The 22,772-nt window shown below is 39.8% G+C and overlaps 2 protein-coding genes across 6 annotated transcripts in view; both read left to right on the plus strand.

The window, feature by feature from the left end:
* Positions 1–9,743, plus strand: part of pdgfrb (platelet-derived growth factor receptor, beta polypeptide) — a 30,406-nt gene extending 20,663 nt beyond the window's left edge. For all 4 annotated transcript variants that reach the window (XM_030738853.1, XM_030738851.1, XM_030738854.1 and 1 more), the window contains 8 exons: positions 277–443; positions 811–923; positions 1,179–1,301; positions 1,533–1,644; positions 4,054–4,153; positions 4,273–4,378; positions 5,453–5,745; positions 7,961–9,743. In XM_030738853.1, coding sequence (XP_030594713.1) covers positions 277–443; positions 811–923; positions 1,179–1,301; positions 1,533–1,644; positions 4,054–4,153; positions 4,273–4,378; positions 5,453–5,745; positions 7,961–8,108 — 1,162 coding nt within the window. In that variant the 3' untranslated portion in view covers positions 8,109–9,743. The remainder of the gene's footprint in view (positions 1–276; positions 444–810; positions 924–1,178; positions 1,302–1,532; positions 1,645–4,053; positions 4,154–4,272; positions 4,379–5,452; positions 5,746–7,960) is intronic.
* A 419-nt stretch (positions 9,744–10,162) lies between these two features.
* On the plus strand, positions 10,163–21,710 carry csf1ra (colony stimulating factor 1 receptor, a). Of its 2 annotated transcripts, none has more exons than XM_030739071.1 (22): positions 10,163–10,357; positions 10,720–10,788; positions 12,250–12,534; positions 12,668–12,955; positions 13,043–13,179; positions 13,259–13,424; positions 13,552–13,753; positions 14,076–14,191; positions 14,332–14,443; positions 14,569–14,768; positions 14,880–14,971; positions 15,100–15,226; positions 15,339–15,443; positions 15,610–15,720; positions 15,843–16,005; positions 16,123–16,214; positions 16,309–16,412; positions 17,759–17,881; positions 17,968–18,079; positions 18,168–18,267; positions 19,413–19,524; positions 19,848–21,710. In XM_030739071.1, exons 2-22 carry the CDS (start codon positions 10,737–10,739, stop codon positions 19,986–19,988), a joined length of 2,940 nt encoding a protein of 979 aa, XP_030594931.1. In that variant the 5' UTR covers positions 10,163–10,357; positions 10,720–10,736; the 3' UTR covers positions 19,989–21,710. The 2 variants fall into 2 exon arrangements, with proteins under 2 accessions (XP_030594931.1, XP_030594932.1); XM_030739072.1 differs by having other exon boundaries at positions 13,259–13,364; positions 13,669–13,753.
* The last annotated feature ends 1,062 nt before the right edge of the window (positions 21,711–22,772 follow it).

Here is a 22,772-nt window from a genome sequence, read left to right on the forward strand (position 1 = left end):
GCCTTTATTGTCATTATACAGGATGTACAATGAGATATTTTGTATAATGTGGGGGTTCTTTTTATGAAATATCTGTTCTAACATACCCAGAAGATAGGTAGATATACTTTATTGATTCCTCGAGGGACATTTTAATAGATATTTTCTCTCATAAAGCTTCAGATGATGAGGGGGCATAAATAAACAAATATGCCTTTAGGTCAGTTGAATGCATTTTTAGGTCAGTTTAGTACACTTTCTCAGACACAATATATATATATTTATCCCTCCCTCTAGCTATGTGTCTTTCGGAAGTGAGAGTGATGGCGGATACATGGACATGAGCAAAGATGAGCCCTCAATCTACGTTCCCATGCAAGAGCAGTTAGACACCATCAAATACGCAGACATCCAGCCTTCTCCGTACGAGTCTCCCTACCAGCAAGACCTCTACCAGGAACAAGGTTTGATTTAAGCCCATTTAAGTGGTGTTTTAAAATCAAATTAACCATGAAGGACGGATCATGATGAACTCTACTAATACGGGCTGCAGTTCTGTGTGAAAAGCACGACTTTAAATCAATTAATGTAAGAGTGCATTCCATAATAGATTAATGAATACTTATTATCTTATTTGATCAAATGCTGCAGAGAATGTACAGACAAATGTGGCAGCATATACTGTAAAGAGCCTGATCTCTTTTTAGCCCGCACAGTCACAGGACAGCCGGAGTTCCCCCATCATAACGAGACAATGTCTTCATTCATGAGCTGTTCATCACCTTCCTTTTTTTTCTCCTGTTGGTCTTTTCACCTTGTCATCATGTTCAGGAGGCAACAGATTAGACCTGGTGGTCAGCGACTCCCCCAGCCTCACCTACGAAGATCTTTTAGGATTCAGCTACCAAGTGGCGAAGGGGATGGAGTTCCTCGCCTCCAAGAATGTAGGATATTTTTTAAGCTTAATTTAGCATAAAGGTTAAAAAGGTGGAGGAAACAAGTGGACTGGCTCTGTCCAAAGTGAAACTAAATCCACATTAGAATACATCTTGTTTGTTTAATCAACATCCAATCTTATAACAAAAGTATAAGAAAAAGAATTTGTGGCATTTTCTGGCAACCTCATGAAGTCTGACATGTGACTGCCAGTGTTTAATGATATGTATGTTTTAATTTTATTCATTTTCATTCCACCACAGTGCGTCCATCGTGACCTTGCTGCCAGGAATGTGTTGATCTGTGAGGGAAAACTGGTGAAGATTTGTGACTTTGGCCTGGCCAGAGACATCATGCACGACTCCAACTACATCTCCAAGGGCAGCGTAAGTAGCAAAATGCACGTATGGAAAGTTACTTTGAACAAAAGCGAATTCCAAATGTAGCATGCTGCTATGCTGCAGTTTTCACCTGCTTGGCCTTTTTCAACATATGACAGAATTCTAATAGCAGCAAATAAATGCTAATTGGACTATTTTAACCTGCTGACTGTTGAATGTTTCATATATATTGAAACAATGGTTCTTTATTGACAGTGTGTTTCTTCTTTCATTCAGACCTTTCTACCTCTGAAGTGGATGGCACCTGAAAGTATTTTCCATAATTTGTACACCACCCTGAGTGATGTCTGGTCATATGGCATTCTTCTTTGGGAGATTTTCACTCTGGGTCAGTAAAAACACACACATTGACATGTATAAACACAGAAAAGACTTTTAGTTGTACTTAAAAACTGAAGTGGTGTAGTTATACTGTACAGGATAATCATTTCATTTGGAACTGATTACGTAAGACACTCTGTCCTGGTCGCAGAACGCTGAACCAGCTCTCTAGCCTATCAAAGATCTTTGAGTGTGCGTGCCAGTTTGCCCATGCAGTCTACGTGTGTTTTGTGGACTTGGAGAAAGCATTTGACTGCATCCTGTGGGGGGTGCTGCGAGAGTATGTGGTGTCCCTGTACAACTACAGTGAGAGCTTGGTCCTTAGTGTCGGCAATAAGTCAGCATCATTTCCTGTGGGTGTTGGACTTCATCAGGGCTGCCCTTTCTCACTGCTTCTGTTCATAATTTTTGGACAGAATTTCTAGGCAAAGCCAATTAGCGGAAGGCTTCCGCCTTGGTGGCCTCAGAATTCCATCTCTGCTTTTTGTAGATGATGCCGACCTGTTGGCTTCATCATGTGGTGGCCTCCAGCTCGCAGTGGAACATAGCGCATCCAAGTGGGAAGCAGCTGGCATAAGAATTAGCACCTCTAAATCTAGGCCATGGAAAAGGGTGGAGTGCCCACTCCGGCTCAGGGACCAGTTGCTGTCCCAGGTGGAGGAGTTTAAGTACAGTACCAGTTAAAAGTTTGGACACACTCACCCATGATTATGTCCAAACTTTTAACTTGGATCACAGATACAAGCAGCAGAAATGAGCTTCCACCAAAGGGTGGCTGTCCTCAGATAGGATGAGGATTGAAGCCATTGGGGAGGGGCTCAGAGTAGAGCCACTGCTCCACCACATCGAAAGGAGCCAGTTGAGGTGGTTCAGCCATCTGACTAGGATGCCTCCTAGGCCCATCTTGGGTGAGGTTTTCTGGGCATGTCCTACTGGGAGGAGACCCTGGGGCAGACCCAGGACATGCTAGAGAGATTATGTCTCTCAGCTGAGCCTGGATGAGCTGGTCTTCACTGTTTAGGCTGCTGCTCCTGTGACCTGGCCCCTGATAAGTGGAAGAGGATGGATTCAATTCAGTTTATTTCAGTTTTTTTTATAGCACCAAATCACAACAAACAGTTCCCTCAAGGCACTTTATACTGTAAGGTAAAGACCCTACAATAATTACAGAGAAAACCCAACAGTCAAAACGACTCCCTATGAGCAAGCATTTGGCAACAGTGGGAAGGAAAAACTCCCTTTTAACAGGAAGAAACCTCCAGCAGAACCAGGCTCAGGGAGGGGCAGCCACCTGCTGCGACTGGCTGGGGCTGAGGGGAGAGACAGGACAAAAGGCACACTGTGGAAGAGATTAATAATAACAAATGATTAAATGGAGAGTGGTGCATAACCAGAGTAAAAAGAGGTGATGAAAGAAACACTCAGTGCATTATGGGAATCCTCCAGCAGCCTAGGCCTATTGCAGCATAACTAAAAAAGTAAATGGTTCAGGGTCACCTGATCCAGCCCTAACAATAAACCTCATCAAAAAAGAAAGTTTTAAGCCTAATCCTAAAAATAGAGAGGGTGTCTGCCTCCAAAATCCAAACTGAGAACTGGTTCCACAGAAGAGGGACCTGAAAGCTGAAGGTTCTGCCTCCCGTTCTACTCTTAAGTATCCTAGGAACCACAAGTAAGCCAGCAGAGAGCGAAGTGCTCTATTCGGGTGATATGGTACTATGAGGATGGATGGATGGATGGATGGACTTTGTTCTGAACAATGTTCATCCTCTTGATTTTTTTTTTTTATCACTTTGTGTCACACAAGCACTCCTGGACTCCTTCTAAACTCTAAACAGATATATTATTTACGCATGATAGCAAATGAGAGAATATGAGGCCATGGCAAATTTTTGATTTTATGTCAAATTGCAAGTACGTACCAGTTTGTTTGAAGATTCATATGAGGTCAATTTTCCTATTAGGCACAGTCAAGCTTTGAAATCAGCAATTCTTTCCTCAGAGTATTGTGAGTTCTTTGTTGTTTATTTTTAAACGTCCTCCCACAAATGTTTGAAACTACCATGAAAACAAAGTAGACAGTTTGTAGCATATGTACTCATAACCCCGAGTGATGAAAAACATCCTTACAATCCACTTTTGTAAGTGAGACCCTTACAAAATTCTCTGTACTTCCTTGTCTAAATGTGAAATTAACTAGATTTTTTTGGATTAATTGTTCTCATAGATCTTGAATTCACTCAATAAGGGAAATGTCTTGTAGGCTGAAACAATGTTATTTTGTGTGCTTGATTTAATCTTAGAAATTGTGCAAGGCTAGTTTTATGTTAGATACAGATCTAAATTAGATTGCTATCCTTTGCATGGCTTCGGATTTCTAAGTTAGCATTTGAATTATCTGGAATGCGCTCTGCAGGAGGGACCCCTTATCCTGATTTGCCCATGAATGAATTGTTCTACAGTGCTTTGAAGAGAGGCTACCGAATGGCCAAACCCGCCCATGCCTCTGATGAAGTGTGAGTCTCACTGTCATTTTGATGTTTTGTTGCCTTCTCAACAAATCTTCATACCTCATATAAATAATAAGAAACATGCTTTTTAAAAATATATATATATTATGTTGTTTGTGTTGCAGTTATGAGATCATGAAGAAGTGCTGGGATGAAAAGTTTGAGAAGAGGCCCGAGTTCTCATTTCTGCTTCACAGTGTGGGGAATATGCTGACAGACAGCTATAAAAAGGTACATAATAACACTTCCTAGTGGCTGGATGAGATGCTGACAATCATTCAAGTACTGCACTTTAGTGAAGTAATTGTCCTTTACCCATGAAACTGTACTTCATTTTATGGTTCTGTTATTATGCTTGTGCTTCACCCAAATTCAAATGGAAATATACTTTTTAATTAGCTTGTTTTTCAGTCACCTTATGTCATTAGTAATAATTAGTCAATGTTTTCATTTTTTTAAATAAGGCAATTTTACAGATTATATTCTTATAACTCCAACTTTGCAATTTCTATCCAGTGACACAGCATCAAGTAGTCTAGGTAGTGTTTTACCTGAAAATTCTAAGTAAAAGTATAACATGACCATGTAATACTTTAGTTTTACAATAACTAAAGTAACTTACCCTTGTAAATCATCAGTAGCTGCACAATATTGTCACATAGTAAAACTGAAAAATATTTTCTACCCAGGATGTTGTATCTTGGGTCACTTTTCCAGCACTTAACTGCATCAGTAATTTCCATCCACCATTTGCTCTTCTGTCACCTGGAGTGTAACTATTGAGTGCTCCAGCACTGCTCGGTTGAGTCATTTATTTACATTTCGGTTGCACATCACCAGCTGTTAGCATCTCCTCCTTTGTAGCCTGGTTGTACTCAACAGTGTGTTTTTGCCTCAAGCGGTGAAACATGTTTGTTGTTTCCACCTTTAGCAGCAATTTCCTTGCAGAGTGTTGTGCTTCATTGAAAATTATTGAAGTAGATCCCTTTTTAGGTACTAAATCATCTTCAGAGGCGGACACACAGCTCTCACTGTCAGATATGCCTGGGTTTGTCTGTTGATGTGTGCACAAGGGACTGTATGGCATTGCTAAAGCAACGATATCGCGATATGACACTTTTATATCATGTATATTATATATTGATATTATCATGGACAATATGAAATATCACAGCCCTAGTTACCATTTGTTACACTTAATAAAAAACATAAATTATTGCACTTCAGATGCTCACCACTCACAAGCTCATCAGACTGTCTTTGCCACATGGGTCAGGTGATCAAACTATTCTCTCCTGACAACAGAGATACAGCCAAGTCAATGAAAACTTCATGAAGAGTGACCACCCGGCAGTCGCCCGCACCAAACCCCGACTGACCTCACCCTTTCCAATCGCCAACCCAGCATTTGGCTCTCCATCTCCTGTCACACTCTTGTCTCCACTGGATGCCTACAACCAAAACTCGAGGCCCAGAGACTTCAGACAAGAGGCAGACGCACAGGAAGTCATACCGTCATACAACGAGTACATCATTCCCATCCCAGACCCTAAGCCAGAAGATGCTTTTACTGACGTCCCACCAGAAAGTCCTGCAAGGTACAGAGTCACTGAAAGGATGCTGCAGATGTGTGCCAAGTGCAGGGGTTGAAACAAAGATGAATATGTGTTTTCTGAACAGAAGCATTTTTTCTGCCAAACACCCACTCATCCAGATGTTGAGCTGAAACAATAGCGGTATTATGGAACCAGGCATGGAGAAGTGTTTTTACTGCATATGTAAACACATACTCAGGCAAAGCATTAAATGAGAAAATAAATGTCTGAACCACAAAAGTTTCAGTTATAGTCACATTTAACTTGAACATAGGTCCTGTTTCTTGGGTTAAAAAAGGTAATCTAAACCAGTGGGGTGATTCTTTTAGTTTATATTTGGCTCATAAGTCATAACAGTTTGCTTTGCCAAGGATCACTGATAATTCTTTTAAAGATCACATTCGACAATAAAAACCAAGAATCCAACATGGAGCTGGGATATGAAAAGAGTATTCAGTAATGAGAAAAACAAAAATAGTTCTAGCTAGAGATGAAATTCTTTATGATTTAACCAGTTTGTAGACTGGCATATGGTTAATCAAGTGTGTTTAAGTAACTGACTGTCAGAAAACTTTACAAAGATAACCTGAGTAAATACAAAATGTCATTTTTAAACTGTGATTTCATTTATTTAGGGAGATAAGCAATTCAAACCTACCTGACCCTGTGTGAAAAAGTAATTGGCCCACTAAACCTAATAACTAGTTGTGCCACCCTTGGCAACAAGAACTGCAATTGAGCATTTGTGATAACTGGCAATGAGCCTTTCACATCACTGTGGAGGAATTTTGGCCCACTCTTCTTTGCAGAATTGTTTCAATTCAGCCTCATTGGAGGGTTTTCGAGCCTGAACGGCCTGTTTAAAGTCGTGCCAAAACATCTCAATCTAATTTAAATCTGGTCTTTGACACCAAAACCTTCATTCTGTTTTTTTTTTAACCATTTCGGTGAGCTTGCAGTTGTGTTTTGAATCATCACCCTGCTGCATAACTCAAGTGCACTTGAGTACAGATTTAGAGGTTCCATCAATTACGGTAAATTATTCAGGTCCTGAAGCAGCAAATCAGCCCCAGACCATCACACTACAACCACCATATTTGACTCGTGGTATGATGTTCTTTTTATGAAAGGCTGTGTTAGTTTTATGCCAGATGTAACGGGACTCAAACCTTCCACAAAGTTCAGCTTTTGCCTTGTGAGTCCACAGAATGTTTTCCCAAGTCTTGGGGATCATCAAGATGTTTTTCATCAAATGTGCGACGAGCCTTTGTGTTCTCTTTGGTCAGAAATGGTTGTCACTTTGGAACTCTCCCATGGAAGCCATTTTTATCCGGTCTCTATCTTATTGTTGAATCATGAACTGAAGCAAGTGAGGCCTACAGTTCTTTAGATGTTGTTCTGGGTTCTTTTGTGATCTTCTGGGTGACTCATTGATGACAGTCATTTTGATTGACCGGCCGCTCCTGAGAAGGTTCATCGATGTTCCAAGGTTTCTCTGTTTGTGGATAATGGCTCTCACCGTGGTCCCAAAGCCTTAGAAATGGCTTTGTAGATCTTTCCAAACTGATAGATTTGTTTCTCAGCTGTGTCTTTAGATCATGGCATGACGTGTTGCTTTTTGAGATCATTTAGCCTGCTCCACTTTGTCAGACAGGTTCGTTTTAACTTATTTCTCGATTTAACAGGTCTGGCAGTAATCAGGCCTGAGTGTGGCTAGTGAAGCTGAACTCAGCTTTCCAAAAACTGTGGTTTATCACAGTTAATTATGATTTTTTTTTCTTCACATAGGGTCAGGTAGGTTTGTATAGCTTTATTTCCCTCTAAAAATGACATTACCATTTTTGTGTAATATTAAAATTTGTTTGATAATCTGAAAACATTCAATTGTGAATATGCAATAAATAAATAAATCAGAAAGGCAGTAAATACTTTTTCACAGCACTGTACCTGCCTTGTGGTGCCAAGAAATACATTTGAAAAACACAGCGGCAAACTTCTCATACATTAATAAAAAAAATAAAAAAATAAAAAAAAACTTGTTGGTGATTAAAATTTTGGCTGAGTTTTAAACTTAAAGGATGGATTGTTTTCAAATGTTCTCAAATTACATGAGTTTTACATTTCAGTTAAAAATGTAACTTCAGCATCTAGAACAGCACCTCAGAAAGCCATGTCTGTGTGTGACTTTATGATTTTGTTTATTTTTTTCTACACTCAGCTCTGTGGGTCTGGGCGAGGAGACCGACTCCATGTCCCAGGACACAGCTGACACTCTTCCAGAGGAGGACCGGCTGGAGGAGACCAGCGAGAGAGATGCTCTGCTGGGCTCAACTGGGACGCCCGAGGTAGAAGACAGCTTCCTGTAGCCACACATAGGAGCTCTGAGAAAACAGAGTCCCTTTCTGGGGCTGAAAAGGGAACTCAACTAAAATGTAGCAAACTAGAGACTGAGATGGCAATCTCTGTATTTTCAATAAGCACACAGAAAGTTTCTTTTTTTTTTTAACTACAGTCACATTTTTTAAAAAAATGTTTCAGTTGTATTAGGAAACTTAACACGGTACCCTCCTCACATTTCTTTACACTTAGTTTACGATGTGTAGTGATGTGTTTAATAAGTTTTCCATTTTGCCTAGAGATTAAGGTGGTACTCTAACATATGCAAGGCTTATGAGGCCTTGAGAAATATGTGCTTCATTATTTGGATAACTAATCAACTACTGTTCCCCACATTTACTGTTCATGAGCAGGTTGCAGTTTTGTAAAACTATGAAATAATTAACATAACAATGAAGACTGTCAGTCATCCAGGTCATGGTATTCTTTAAGTGGTAGAGTTGGAGATGTTTCACCTCTCATCTGAAAGGCTTCAGTTCCAACAAAAACCTGATGGGGAGCAGCAGGTATCTAACCTCTAGTGTCACCTTGGAGGTGGTCCTAAGAGTTGTTGACCCACCCTGTCATCATGTGAGTTGTGAGGGTCACATGAGCCAAGTTGTGAGTCCGAGTATGAGCGTGACCCTCACGGCTCACACGATGAGGACGACCTCCAAGGTAACAACCAAACCAGAGATTAAATACCTGCTACTCCCCATCAGCTCTTTCAGACCTGAAGAAGCAGTTCAGATGAGAGGTGAAACATCCTCAAGAACCCAAAAATAAGTTCAGTTCAGTCTTTAACTGACAAAACACACAAAAGATGCACACAAAAGAACAAATGGCTATCTAAACATTATGTCCTAAATGATCAGATACGAAGTGGCGATATTTAAATTAAACCTTTGCCTTGCTTCTTTTTCCTTACCTTAGGTACAGTCAACAAGATTATTCACAGTAACTGTACAGTAAACAGGTTCCATGCACTGTTTTAAATGTGAGATATACTTTTTAGTTTTATATTCCACAGTCTCAGCGTTTTTATCTGTGTATTTTGAATATTATCTTGTATGTGTATGTAGGCTTAACTCATAGTTCTGTGCCAGATTTGCACTTTATGTAGAAACCGTGGATATTCCTAGTTAAAAAAAAAAAAATATTCATTTCATCTATGTGAACGCTAGAAAGCAGCAACTGGGAATCTTTGTAATGTTATAGTTATTATGATGTGCAGTTTCTGTGACTCTCAAGTGAAAACATTGAATACAGCATATCACTGCCTTAGCACAAAATGGCACACATGAGTGCCTTTGTATAGACTCATTGTTGTCTTGGGCTGTTGATGCTTGCATATGAAGGGCTGCTGCTCAAGAAAACTAGATAGCCATGCAGTACGTACACATCTGTTCCTTTGGATAACACTGACTGTGTTTCAGCTTAATCCACTTCAAAGAACACATTTTTATTTCCTGTATCCTTTGCTACTCTATGTAAAATGCACAAGATCACTGTTATCACAAGCTATGGTACCAAAGCTCTTCTTAACGTTTATAAATGTCTTTTTATCTGTGTCATTTTATATGCTACAAATGTGACAATAAAGTGTATTATCATAGTATTGCTCAGATAGCTTGAGTCTTTCCTTAATCTTGTGTTGTTCTTGCTGTTTACACAACTCAAACACACTTAAACAAAAAGAGAGAAAACACAGTCCTGAAAGCTTGTGAGACTAAATTTTTATCTTAGGTGATAATCTTTCTATAATTTACTTTTCTCGCTGTTCATTCTCATTCCCAAGATGGATTTGTAAAAATATTCAGAGAGTCCGTCTTTCTCCCGCATGTTGACAATTCCACTGTGATGCAGATGATTAGTCTCACCTCTGCAGATGTTTCGGGAGTATTGCGCCTTTCTGAGGCAAATTGACACGGCCCTCATTAATTTGTTGGGCATGATTTCCTGAAGCCCCTACCCCACCCGCCCTCTCTCTCTCTCTCTCTCTCACACACACACACACACACACACAGACACACGCTGTTCCTCCACCCTCTACCACTTGCTCCCCAGATGACTTTCTGTTTGCTGTGTGACTTCTGTGGCAAAGAGCCCGTAAACAAGCCGAAAGAAGAAGGAGTGCAGAGACACTGAAAGGGAACGAGGAACTGAGCTGTGTCAGCTCTGGATGCTGGAAACTTCTAACTCAGGGAAGTTATTGGATCCAAGCTGAAGACATCTGCAGGTGGGTACACTGGAAAGAAAGACTGGATGTGTCCATAATTCATAATCCTGCTGTATTTCAAGCTGAAATGACTCTTTTAAGAAACAGAAAAGGAATAATGAAATTCTTTCTCAGGGCATTCTTTAATCTGTTTTATGACCTTAATGTTTAAATATTTTAATGTTGATTATATCACACTGATAATGATAAATAAATAAATAAATAATTTGTTCAGTATTTTTAGTGTTAATTATGGACTGATGAGTCAGAAAGTTATAGAAGAGTAATATCTTTGTTTCTTGTTTTATTTTAATCCCTTACCCAACACCATAAATCTGATTTTTTTTTTCTTGCACTCATAAGTAATAATCTTCAAACTGCAGGTCTGAGTTGATCCAGGATGCAGTCCTCTTTTATGCTGTGGCTGGGGCTTGTGGTCTTTACTGCTTCAGGTAAGACCTGACAAGCACTGACTGTAGCAGTTACAGCTGCTGTGATTTTTTTCCCCTCTTATTAGATATTTTTGTTGCTCTTTCTCTTATTTTTTTTTTTTTTTTGACAGCCATTATAGAGTTACTTTTTGAATGCACAATCTGAAATAAAACCTTAGAAATGAAAGATGACCACTCTAAAAAATAATAATGATAATTGTCACATTCCCTGAAAACCTTGAGGAAAGAAAATTATTGCATGAGTTAAGTAAGTGTGATGCTCTAAAAGATTTAGTCAGTGAAATCACATTAAATCCAATTGCAATAAATAGTATGTTTATATTTTTAAATGTCAAATGTAAAAATGTCAAAAATTTCTTATTGTATTTGGAGTGACACATTTGTACTGAGAGCAGAGAAGAGCTTACAGCTCACTGTGTCTGTTGATCATTGTCAGGTTTGGGGTGATTCTTGTGATACAATTTAACAACACATCAACAGCCATCAAATTGCAATTTCATGTATTTGCAATTTAATAAATAAAAGTATCTGTTGTTTTGCTGAGTTAGGTCTGACTGAATTAGCTCTGCTTTCTGGTGGATTATTGTGTGACGTTTATATTGGGTCATATTGAGGTTGCGTGAAAAGCTCATTTAGACAGCTGAACGAGGACTTTGGGGTAAAGGTGACTGTTTACTCTGCTGTTTACATCAGGAGATCAGAAATAAAATGCTGGCTTGACACAATATTTAATTTTCAGTGTTGAACATTCTGCTCTGTGGTGAATACAAAATGCTGAACATGGAATCTCAGTTCTCCTTCAAGATTCAAAGCACACTGAAAGAAAGGAAAAATGGAAACTTTTATGACCCCTAAGGTTAGGTTAACTGGAAAGACGCTTTAGATTTCCAGTCTTGGTGATTTGCAGCTAGCCATTGATGTAATGCACTATCCAACTTTTGTTATTTCTACAAACTTCCAGATTCTCAGCAGAGCAATCAAAGAGATCAGTGTTCTTTGTTGCAAAAATATGCTTTATTAACCCCTCAGGGTTAGGCTCATTTCAAGAAATTCCTCCCTTAGAAATGTCTGATTCATATTACTCCCTATTCATGTGTAGAAAATCCTTAAATGTGTATCTAGCTTTATTTTTGTGTCAAAAAAAATGACAACAGCAATATTTGAAGTTTCCCATAGTTACAGTTTGATACTTCCACTTCTGAGATATAACAACAATGTAAAAAGAAGAAGTTTCAAGTATAGCTGGAACCAAGGGTCTTCAACGTGTTTCCTGAATCATAGTTTTAAAATAAATCTGAATCATGGAGCAGACGAGGTGATGAAAACAGAAACAGTATCTTGAATGCATTCTCTAAGAAGAAACAACACAAGAAAAAATAAAAACCCTCCGAGACCGCCAGCAACAAATTCAGTTAATTCCATTTTTTCCTATTTCTAATTTGTGCCATCTCTCATTTTCAGCTGAGTTGAGGCATCCAGTGATCAAGTTAAACTCCAAGGTGGTCAAGACATCTGAAGTGGTGGTTAAAGCAGGAAGCCCTCTGGATTTGAGGTGTGAGGGTGATGCTCCTGTAAACTGGCAAACCAGACTACCCAAACACAAACGCTACATATCCAAGTTTGATGGGACTATACGCACCTTCAAGGTGGAACGTTCCACTGCAGAATTCACTGGAACATACAAGTGTTATTACATCAACGATTCGCGTAGTGAACTGACCAACTCGTTGCATGTGTATGTAAAAGGTGAGTTTCTGTTCTACTTTAAGATTCCTAAAGTTTGTATTTAGATGGATGTTTATTAGTCTTCTGGGTAAATGTCACATTACTTTTTATAATGTGACATTTTTTATAATCTATTGCATTTTCCTTCTTCCAGATCCAAGTCGTGTTTTCTGGACCAGCAGCACAGCCCTGCAGGTGGTGGTGAAGGAGGGTGAGAGCTACCTGCTGCCCTGCCTACTGACTGACCCGCAAGCTACAGATATAAGCCTTCGCATGAGCAATGGCACCACTGTGCCACCTGCAATGAACTTCACTGTCTACAGACACCGTGGCATTCTCATCCACAGCCTCCACCCCAGCTTTACTGCTGACTACGTCTGCACAGCGAAGGTCAACGGAGTGGTGAAGACCTCTAAGGTCTTTCTCCTCAATGTCATTCAGAGTGAGAAAACCATTTACCAAAGCTATCCTAGAGCTGTCTTAACCAACACTGTTTTGACACTTAAATGGGATTTTCCTCCTGTTCTAGAGCTTCGCTTCCCTCCGTATGTCTTCTTGGAGACAGAGGAATATGTACGCATTGTTGGAGAAGAAGTCAAGATTCCTTGCACAACACACAATCCCAACTTCTTTTACAATGTCACCTGGAAATATACAACCAAATCAGTCAGTACAAGTAACTTTTCAAGAATCATTGTGTTAGTAATGATGATTTTTAGCTCCATCCTTATCTATTTGTCTTCAGATCCCAGAGGTAGATGAGAGTGTTCACTCCAATGGAGAAAATCGCCTGGACATAAAGAGCACGCTGACCATCCGTGCTGTGGACCTCGCAGACACAGGAAACATCTCCTGCATCGGTTCTAATGAAGCAGGGGTGAACATTTCAACCACATACCTGTTGGTTGTGGGTAAGCCACAAATTCACAGCCTAAAATCCCACAAGTGACAAAGAAGTGCTTGAATTATTCACTTCATTGATCATTCAATAATGACAATAAACAAAGAAAATTGTGTGTCTCTTCATTGTTTGAGCAGACAAGCCTTACATCAGACTATCGCCCCAGCTGTCACCTGAACTGGCCCACAAGGGTCTTTCAGTCGAGGTGAACGAGGGAGACGATCTGGAGCTCAGCGTGCTCATCGAAGCGTACCCCTGCATCACAAAGCACCGATGGCAGACGCCGACTTCTCCCACCACATCCACACAGGAGCGCAAGTTCATCCGATACAACAACAGGTGAACTGAAATAGTTTCATGTGAAAGAAACGCACAATACCCCTACTCATCATTCTAGCATCTCAGCAGTGCAGTTAGAAAAGTGCAAAGATCAAGTGTACTACAGGAAGAGGAAGTTTTTCTAAAGTTAAGATTTGCTGTCTTTGCATTCTGTGTAAATCTGACCACGGTCATTATTTCCTCAGGTCATGAAACTGAAAGAGGGAAGAGGGCTGTTCTCTTTTTAACTCAGCAATGATGCACAGGATCCGTCTGAATTCAAGCCACCAAATTAGTCACTTCTGGTTCTGTAGACATTCCTCTTTTTCTCCATTTTCTTTAGATACCACGCTATCCTGCAGCTGAAGAGAATGAACATACAGGAGCAGGGCCAGTACACCTTTTACGCTCAGAGTGAATTGACCAATGCATCCATTACATTTCAAGTCCAAATGTATCGTAAGTGACAGAATAAACACAAATTAAAGCTGTTTTATTTTTCCTTGCCAAATGGCTGCATATCCTGCAGTTAATCAATCTGAGAGGCCTTCCTGGCAAGTTAAGCGATGTTTTTTCCCCTCTTTTCTTTCCATTGGCAGAGAGACCTGTTGCTGTTGTGAAATGGGAAAACGTAACCACGCTTACTTGCACTTCATACGGCTATCCAGCTCCCAGAATCATCTGGTATCAGTGTTTTGGAATACGACCCTCGTAAGTGTAACTGCGCAGAAAAGAACCCACCGAATCTTCATCCTGATTGTAAACTGTAACAATGTGAATGATTTTTCCTGGAAGCTTTTTTTTTTTCTCTAACTGTGCATGATGTGACGAGGCAGGTGCAAAGAAAACACCACGGGGCTGCAGATGGCAGTCCCTCTCCAAGCTGCTACAGTGGAGATCCAGAGGGAGGAGTACGGGGCCGTGGAAGTGGAGAGCGTCCTCACTGTGGGGCTTTCCAACAGGAGGATGACAGTCGAGTGTGTCGCCTTTAACCTAGCTGGCGTCAGCAGTGACACTTTTGCCATGGATGTTAATGGTGAGAATTCAGTCATTTGTCCATTTTATATTTCTTATTTTTCTAAAGTACATTCCCTGATGTGGCTCAGGTCCAATCTGATTAAACTGTTATTTCCCTCCCAATAAACAGACTGGCCTTTTACCCCCATCCTGATTGGAGCAGCAGCCGTTTTGACCATCCTGCTTGTGCTGCTCATTTTTCTGTTTTACAAATACAAGCAGGTAGAATCAATTCTTAAACCATAACCATCTCAAAATTAACTGAAGCATGTCCAACATCCAAATACATTTAAAGAAAGCAGTCACCCTGATTTTAATTAACTTCCATTCTCATCATATTTATTTTTCAGAAGCCCAGGTATGAGATCCGCTGGAAGATCATTGAGGCAAGAGATGGCAACAATTACACCTTCATTGACCCCACACAGCTGCCCTACAATGAAAAGTGGGAGTTCCCTAGAGACAAGCTCAAACTAGGTTTGCGACATGTCACTATGTTGAATAAAATAACAATAATTGAACATTTTACTGTGAACTGCAGCGCAGGCTGAACTCAAAATGCTCCTCTTTGTATTTCCTCTACAAACAGGGAAGATCCTGGGTGCAGGCGCATTTGGAAAAGTTGTTGAGGCGACAGCTTATGGCCTGGGAAAGGAAGACAATGTGCTGCGTGTAGCTGTGAAAATGTTAAAAGGTTTGGAGCTACTGAAACATTGTTTTTTGAGATGAGCATGCCAGATGGAGAGGGGTTTTTTGTTTTGTTTTTTTTAACACAAGAAAGTCAGAGTGACCAGCAAACCTGTTGTTGCTGCTGTGTAAAATACATCATATTTAGACCTTTTTAAAAACTGTTTCTGCAGCCAGTGCGCATTCAGATGAGAGGGAGGCTCTAATGTCTGAGCTGAAGATCCTGAGCCACCTGGGACACCACAAGAACATTGTTAATCTGCTTGGAGCCTGCACCTATGGAGGTCAGAGAGCACTGATGACATTGTACTTGAAACTTTAAAGTCATCCATATAATGGAAAATCTTGTGTAACTAAGCATGCAAGCTCATTTCAAGGATCATAATATAGTGGGTTTCCTCATCAGGTCCAGTGCTTGTGATCACTGAGTTCTGCAGCCTCGGCGACCTCCTGAACTTGCTGCGCCAGAAGGCAGAGACGTTTGTGCACTTTGTCATGAATATTCCCGACATTGTGGAAAATTCTACTGACTACAAGAATATCAGCAATCAGAAGCAGTTCATTCGAAGGTAAGTCAACAAACAGGCAGCTTGACGAAAGAGGATACGTGAAATATATCCAGTCACTGACATCTCTGTAATCATCCCATTCTGTGCCTCTTTTAATGTGTGTTTTTCATTTAACAGCGATAGCGGGATCTCAAGTGAAACCTCGAGCACCTACTTGGAGATGAGACCCACCCTCTTACCGGAGTTGCCAAATATGGAATCATCTGATGGTAAGCACCATCACCAACCTGAGGTTAAATTAATAAAAAAAACAAAAGATCGGCGTTGACCCTGGGCCACTATTTCTGTCTGATTCTTTCCTAGACCCTGTGTGTGAGGAGACTGGTGACTGGCCGCTGGATATTGATGACTTGCTGAGATTTTCCTTCCAAGTAGCTCAGGGCCTTGACTTTTTGGCAGGCAAAAATGTGAGTGGGCCACGGGTCAGACTCGAACACAGGCCACTGACTTTCAGCCCTAGTGAGGTTAACTGGCAGCAGGTGTAACATGATTTCATTAAGACTTTCAGAAGTAATGATGGGTAAAATGTCATTCTAGGAATAATGTTCCTCAATTTAATATTGCAAATAATGTGGACATTTGATTATCTAGGATACATAATATCATTAAAAAAAAATACAGACTCTAGAGAAATCTTTGCACACAGGGAGCAATGGCTGATCTTTGATCCTTGAGTGGCAATAAAAACTTTAGCAGAACTTTCTTTAGTGGAAATCATTGCATGGGCTCAGGAACACTTCTGAAAACCACTGTCAGTGAACACAACTTGTTTTTAAAACAACAACATTCAATGTACATAAACCAGATTCAGAAACCAAGGCCTCATCTGTGCCTGAGCTCATTACAGATGAGTGAGCTGTGGTCAGGCAAATCAAAAATCTTCATGGAAATAATAGGTGCTTTAAAATGAGTTTAAAAAATGCAAACCCACATTAAGTATGAATTGCAACAGTATGGCTCCCCAGCAAAAGATCCCCTACTGAATAAATATGGGGCATTCTGAGATGAAAAATGTGACAGAGGAGGCGCCTGAAGTTTCCAGTAGCTGAAATCTTGTACCAGCCAAACCTGAATGTTGCAAAAGGTGAGACGACGCTCTGTGAACATGTCCCCAGCCAACTTTTTTAAAGCATGTGGCTGGCATCAAATTCAAAATGGGCATATATTCTTAATAAAACAATAAACTTTATCCACAATGCACACTACAAAGGACTGACAAAATAAAACAGAAAGAAACACCCAACAGAGACAGGCTCGACAGGACACGGGAAACAGGGAAAACTGAAACTCAAAAACTAAAACGTAAGAAACTAGAAAATCAAGCATAAACCCAAAATATCATTACAAGAACATAGTTAATTATGATTTTCTAAGACAACATAACAAACTCAAAGTGGCCAGAACTAAGAAGAGGCTAAATGCAGAAATACACAGATAAGCAAAGCAGATAAGCAAACTAAGAAACAAACTGAAGAACACTAACAATAACAGATCCTCAAAGACCAAAAAAGCACAAAACACTGGGCAAAATGCCCAGGACCAATGACAGTCTTCTGTTTTCATTTATTTTTACAGTGTACTCGGGGCGTTTGAGGGGTATTTCCCACTGCATATTTACTTGTCATCATAATTTGACATTGTGCATTATTTGATGGCGATCTTTCATGCTAAATTAAGATGTGTACTGATTTCATTGTGTTTCATTGGGCAAAGCTGTACAAGCAGAGGCAAACTGTGTGAAATGTGTGTGCAGTGTATTCACAGAGATGTGGCTGCGAGGAATGTGCTCTTAACCAGTCGCAGAGAGGCGAAGATTTGTGATTTTGGACTGGCACGGGACATCATGAATGACTCCAACTATGTGGTGAAGGGCAATGTAAGCGCTTGTACTGATAAGTGCTAAATATTACTTACACAGCATCCATTAGGAATCACTTAATTTGTATGTTGCTGTGTGTGAAGGCACGTCTGCCAGTGAAGTGGATGGCTCCTGAGAGCATCTTTGAGTGTGTGTACACTGTCCAGAGTGACGTCTGGTCTTATGGCATCCTCTTGTGGGAGATCTTCTCTTTAGGTAAGAACGTGTAAACTCATCTCCTGTGCTTACTTACGTTTATTTCATGAACTGCTTCTGAAAATTGTATCATGTTATTCACTATTAGGTAAAAGCCCCTACCCCAGCATGGCTGTGGACTCCAGGTTCTACAAGATGGTGAAACGTGGCTACCAAATGTGCCAACCAGACTTTGCTCCACCTGAGATGTAAGTTTGACACTTCAGCAGCATGAAGCCTGGTTCATTGACGGATGGGTCACTGCTCCCCCTGTTTCTCTAACACTTTATTTTGTCCAGATCAGGGTTAACATCACCTGATTATCAGTTGAGTTTTGCTGGAGTATCAAGTGACTATCAGCAGAGTTTTTATGACTAATACGTTGGTAAATCATCCCATTAAAAGTTTTGGTGCTTATTTGGCTTAGTTGACCTTCTATCAGCTGGCAGCATGTAGTAAGCCGTAGTAGGAGTAATAATGTGGTTATGCTTACTAACTGATGAGACCAGCTTTTAACTAGTAGCACTCAAGTAATTTAAGATTATGGATTCATAAATGTGGCTGATACTGAGTAGGCTGGAGTCCTGGAGTTCAAACAGTCTCATTTCCAAGTGTTCTTCATGAATGAACAAAGATCCTTTTCTCCCTCCTGCAGTCTTGCGACCTATCTAAGATCTGAAATATCTGAAAGATGAGATAACCTCATAAAGCACTGTCAGTATTTGTGAATTTACTTTGCATGTGGGTTATCTCCCAACCTCAAACTTAAAACTAAACAAATCTAAACACCATTCTTTGAGAAGATAGAGAGTGTTTTGTTGTTGTTGTTTGCTTGTATTATTTCTTTTGTTTGGTTTTTCTGTTTTATTGTTTTGGGGGTTTTTTTTGTTTCATTTTGTTTTTTTGGTTTTTTGCCATATAGCCCTAAAATCTGTCTGTGCTGATTTGCCATGGCTGTCACACTACCCAGGAATAACTGTGCTGTGGAAATGGTCTGAATCTGAGTCAGGGTCTAATCATCTGTTGCTCTGCTGTGAGTCAGGCCTCAGTTCTGCCTGTTAGCCACATGATCTTGCAGCTAGGAAGCCATGTAACTGCTATTTCATGGCAACTAAATGGGACTGGAGGGGCAAGGGTCCTTAAGAACAAGTCTCTCTTTTTAAACTGCGTCACCACCTCCATAAGCCTCTCCTTATTCATCTAATTTTGCTTGATCTAGTTTCTTGACTTTACACCACAGTATCTGAGGAGTAAAAATAGGAGTGCAAAGCTCTATTAATGTATACCACAAATTATTTTTGTGAATTGTTTCTCTGAAAGAACACTTTTTAAGTTCTTCCCATTTTGGTTTCAGCTACACCATCATGAAAATGTGCTGGAATCTGGAGCCTACACAGCGTCCAACATTTAGCAAAATCTGCCAGATGATTGAAAGGCTACTTGGGAACCAAACTGAGCAGAAACAGGTGAGTTAGTCTGAATGTCCAGCATGGTTCTAGTATCCAAGGAGAAAAACATGAAATGGTGCAGCCAAGATGCCCTCAGCAAACTCAGTTTCTTTGAATTGAGTTCTCCTTAAGAGACAACAAATTTAGCTGTGCTGCCAAACCAATTACATGAATTAGATTCTTTGCGATATAGTCTGTTTAGGTGTTGTTCCAACTGAAAATACTAAAAAAAAGTACCACTGTTTATTTTGCCATGAAAGCATCCCCTGCCATCTGTTGAATATGGAATCTGTGATCGTGCTTTGTGTAACTCTCACGAGCTTATTGGTGCCTCCCTACAGTTAATGTACCAGAATGTGCAGCAGCAGGTCACAGAGGGTGAAGGGTGTGACGAGTGCTACGATGGCCCCTGTGACCAGTCTTGTGACCACGAAGAAGCAGCACAGCCTCTGATGAAGACCAACAACTACCAGTTTTGTTGAAAAAGCTTTAAAGTCAAATCAATCCGTAAATCAATCACGTTTTAACAACCATCAGAAAACTGTGAGGATTTCTACTTTGTGGCCAAAGAGCCGCAGCTCGTTCCCACCGCCAGAGAGTCGCCTTATCAGCTATTTTTCGCCCGATGTTCCTGCTCTCCAGACAGACAAGCGGCTGCAGCAAGCATGTGACTTGCTCCTTTGCATGCAATGAAACATGAAAGGAAGAAACATGTCAACAAACCACACAAGCATTCAAAGCAGTAGTTTATTCTCAATATTACTCAGTGGCAGACTGTTTATTAGCCCTTCCTCTGTTCTCTGTTTCAGTTAAAAATGATACAGCTTCTCCAAAGAAGAGCATTTTTTTTTTCTTGTGAGCATGTTCTTAATGATCTACTGCACATTATGTTCACTATGCTTTGTATTACTGCCACAGGAGAGTCAGAATTAAGTGTGTTGTCATCAGGTTGGCTTCCTTTTCAAGAGAATAAGTGTGCCGTTTTCCTTTCTGGATTTTGGTCATGGTTGTATTTCTTGTGACACACTTAAGAGCAGCTGTTAGTGGGTTGCAGCATATGATTGTTCCACTTCAATCTAATTAGTCAGTGTGAAATAAGAACAGAGAGTACAACTGAACCAGTTGTGGAAGTGGGCAGATGTGTTACGGAGCAGAAGAACAATGTTTCATATTTGGGGGTTAGTGGAGTTAGCGAGGTGCAACTGAATCTTGTGCTTTCCTGCGGAGTTAGACGAGTGTTGATAAGTGAGCTTCATGCACATCTGTATGTAGCAGTCAGCCTACACTGCCAACTGTGTGAAGATTTCATGATTTTAACATATAAGCTATATGAGAGGTTTCTAAATGTGCTTTCACCTGAATGAAACAGAAGTGAGATGCTGAATAATGTATATAACACATGAATCAAGAATTATCTTTATTTTCACTGTAGAGTAGCTACATGGACATTTCATATATCATATGTGTGTGCAAATGAGACAATCAATTTTTAAAAAAGCTGCAAATTAATTCACTGTAAAACTGCAGAGGCGTTGATAAAAGCTTTCTCACTGAAACTCCAGGTGCGAATGTAACGTTTATATGCTATACAACTGGAATCTTATATGTTGCGCACTTATTTTTTTTCTTTGTGATATCTTATTGTGCTCATAGAAACTGTGCTGCCTTTATGCTCGTCTCTCCTCTCTTCCTGTTTTTATTGGATAGCATCCAGTCCACATTTCCCACAGTGTCTGTCAACAATTGCACAACTCTAAAATCTTTATAGGGAAGTATTAATCCTGCTGCAGTTTCTATATAAGTCTCGATTCTTTTCCTTCCCTGTGTGGGTTCAGCTAAAAACGTATTTCTTTCTCTAAAGTTTCCTGTCAGGTTCAGACAATTTTCAGAAAGTCTTTGTTTTTGTTTGTGTGTTTTTTGTTTTTACCCGGTGCTTAAATTCTGTCATAAAGCTGAGATGTAACTGATTTTGAGCATAATCATCATCATCACTCTCTCTTCTAAAGACTTGTTCTACTCTTTTTGTCAGCTGCTCTGTGTAAAACTTCAAAATGAATCTATTCTTATATACATGATGTGCCTTCTTATTGTAGCTTGAAATGTATGACAAACTGTAGAGTGTCTGTTGTGCCACTGTTTTGGTCGTGTCCCCTTGATAATGATCCTCTTTATTTTAAGTAAATATAAATATGTTTCATTGAAAAGCTGGCTCAGATTTTAATCTTATTTTTCACACAAAACTCAAGTGACTACAATGTTGTAATGGAGTAAATAACACAGCATTTCTCTTTGCACATCAGTCAAGTCCCCTGAGCCCTTAAACCCACAGTGTGACTCAATACCTCATAGATCTATGGTACATCTATGAAGCTCATGAAAACAGCTAGGGCCATAATTTTTTGGACAAAGACACAATTTTTGTAGTTTGCCTCTGTAGACCACCACAGTGGATTTTAAATCAAAGTATGACTGAAGTGCAGACTGCTGGACTGCAAAAATGTTTTATACATAGCTGCCCATTTTCAGAGGCTCAGCATTAACTGGACGTAGATATAATATCTGAAGTCGATTTAATGTGTTGAATTTGTATTTTATCATTCAACTTCACGACATCGAACCAAGTCAAGAACACTCTCGAGGAGGCAGGTGTGTTACTGTCAAAGTCTACAATCAAGATAAATGGAAACACAGAGGGTTTACAGCAGGGTTATAATAGTTTTGGATTTTACATTATAGTTTAGTTTTAGTTAGTTTTTACTTTTTTTTTCTCTAATTCAGTTAGTTTTAATTAGTTTTCAGAGTGGTTTTGCTCGTTTTTATTCGTTTTTATTTTTGGTTTCATGCTTAGTTTTAGTTAGTTTCAGTTAGTTTCAGTATTAGTTTTAGTATTTTCATACCTAATCAGGTGCAAGATTCAAGGCGCAAAAGTGACTATTGTGTAATGAAAACTTGACAAAAGATACAGTTTAAAGAAATATAGTCAACAACCAACTGTTCACAAGACATGCTAAATTTGTGTAATATTAAGGACACACATGAGCATAACCAGGGAGAAACAAAGAAAAACATGAACTCCCAAACTCAATAAATTCTACAATAAACTCCACAATAAACTTCAGCATCAGTGCAGCAGATTAATAACGCCTACATGTGGTGTTAAACAAAAACAAACTCTTTGAAGGAGTCAAAGCTCAAATCCAGCTGCATCCTGATGTTCTCACCACCTGAAGCTGCTTCTGTTTTGGAGCTAGCTTGGTTAGATGCTC

The sequence above is a fragment of the Archocentrus centrarchus genome, chromosome 10, assembly GCF_007364275.1.
Source record: "Archocentrus centrarchus isolate MPI-CPG fArcCen1 chromosome 10, fArcCen1, whole genome shotgun sequence".
Lineage (NCBI taxonomy): Eukaryota > Metazoa > Chordata > Actinopteri > Cichliformes > Cichlidae > Archocentrus > Archocentrus centrarchus.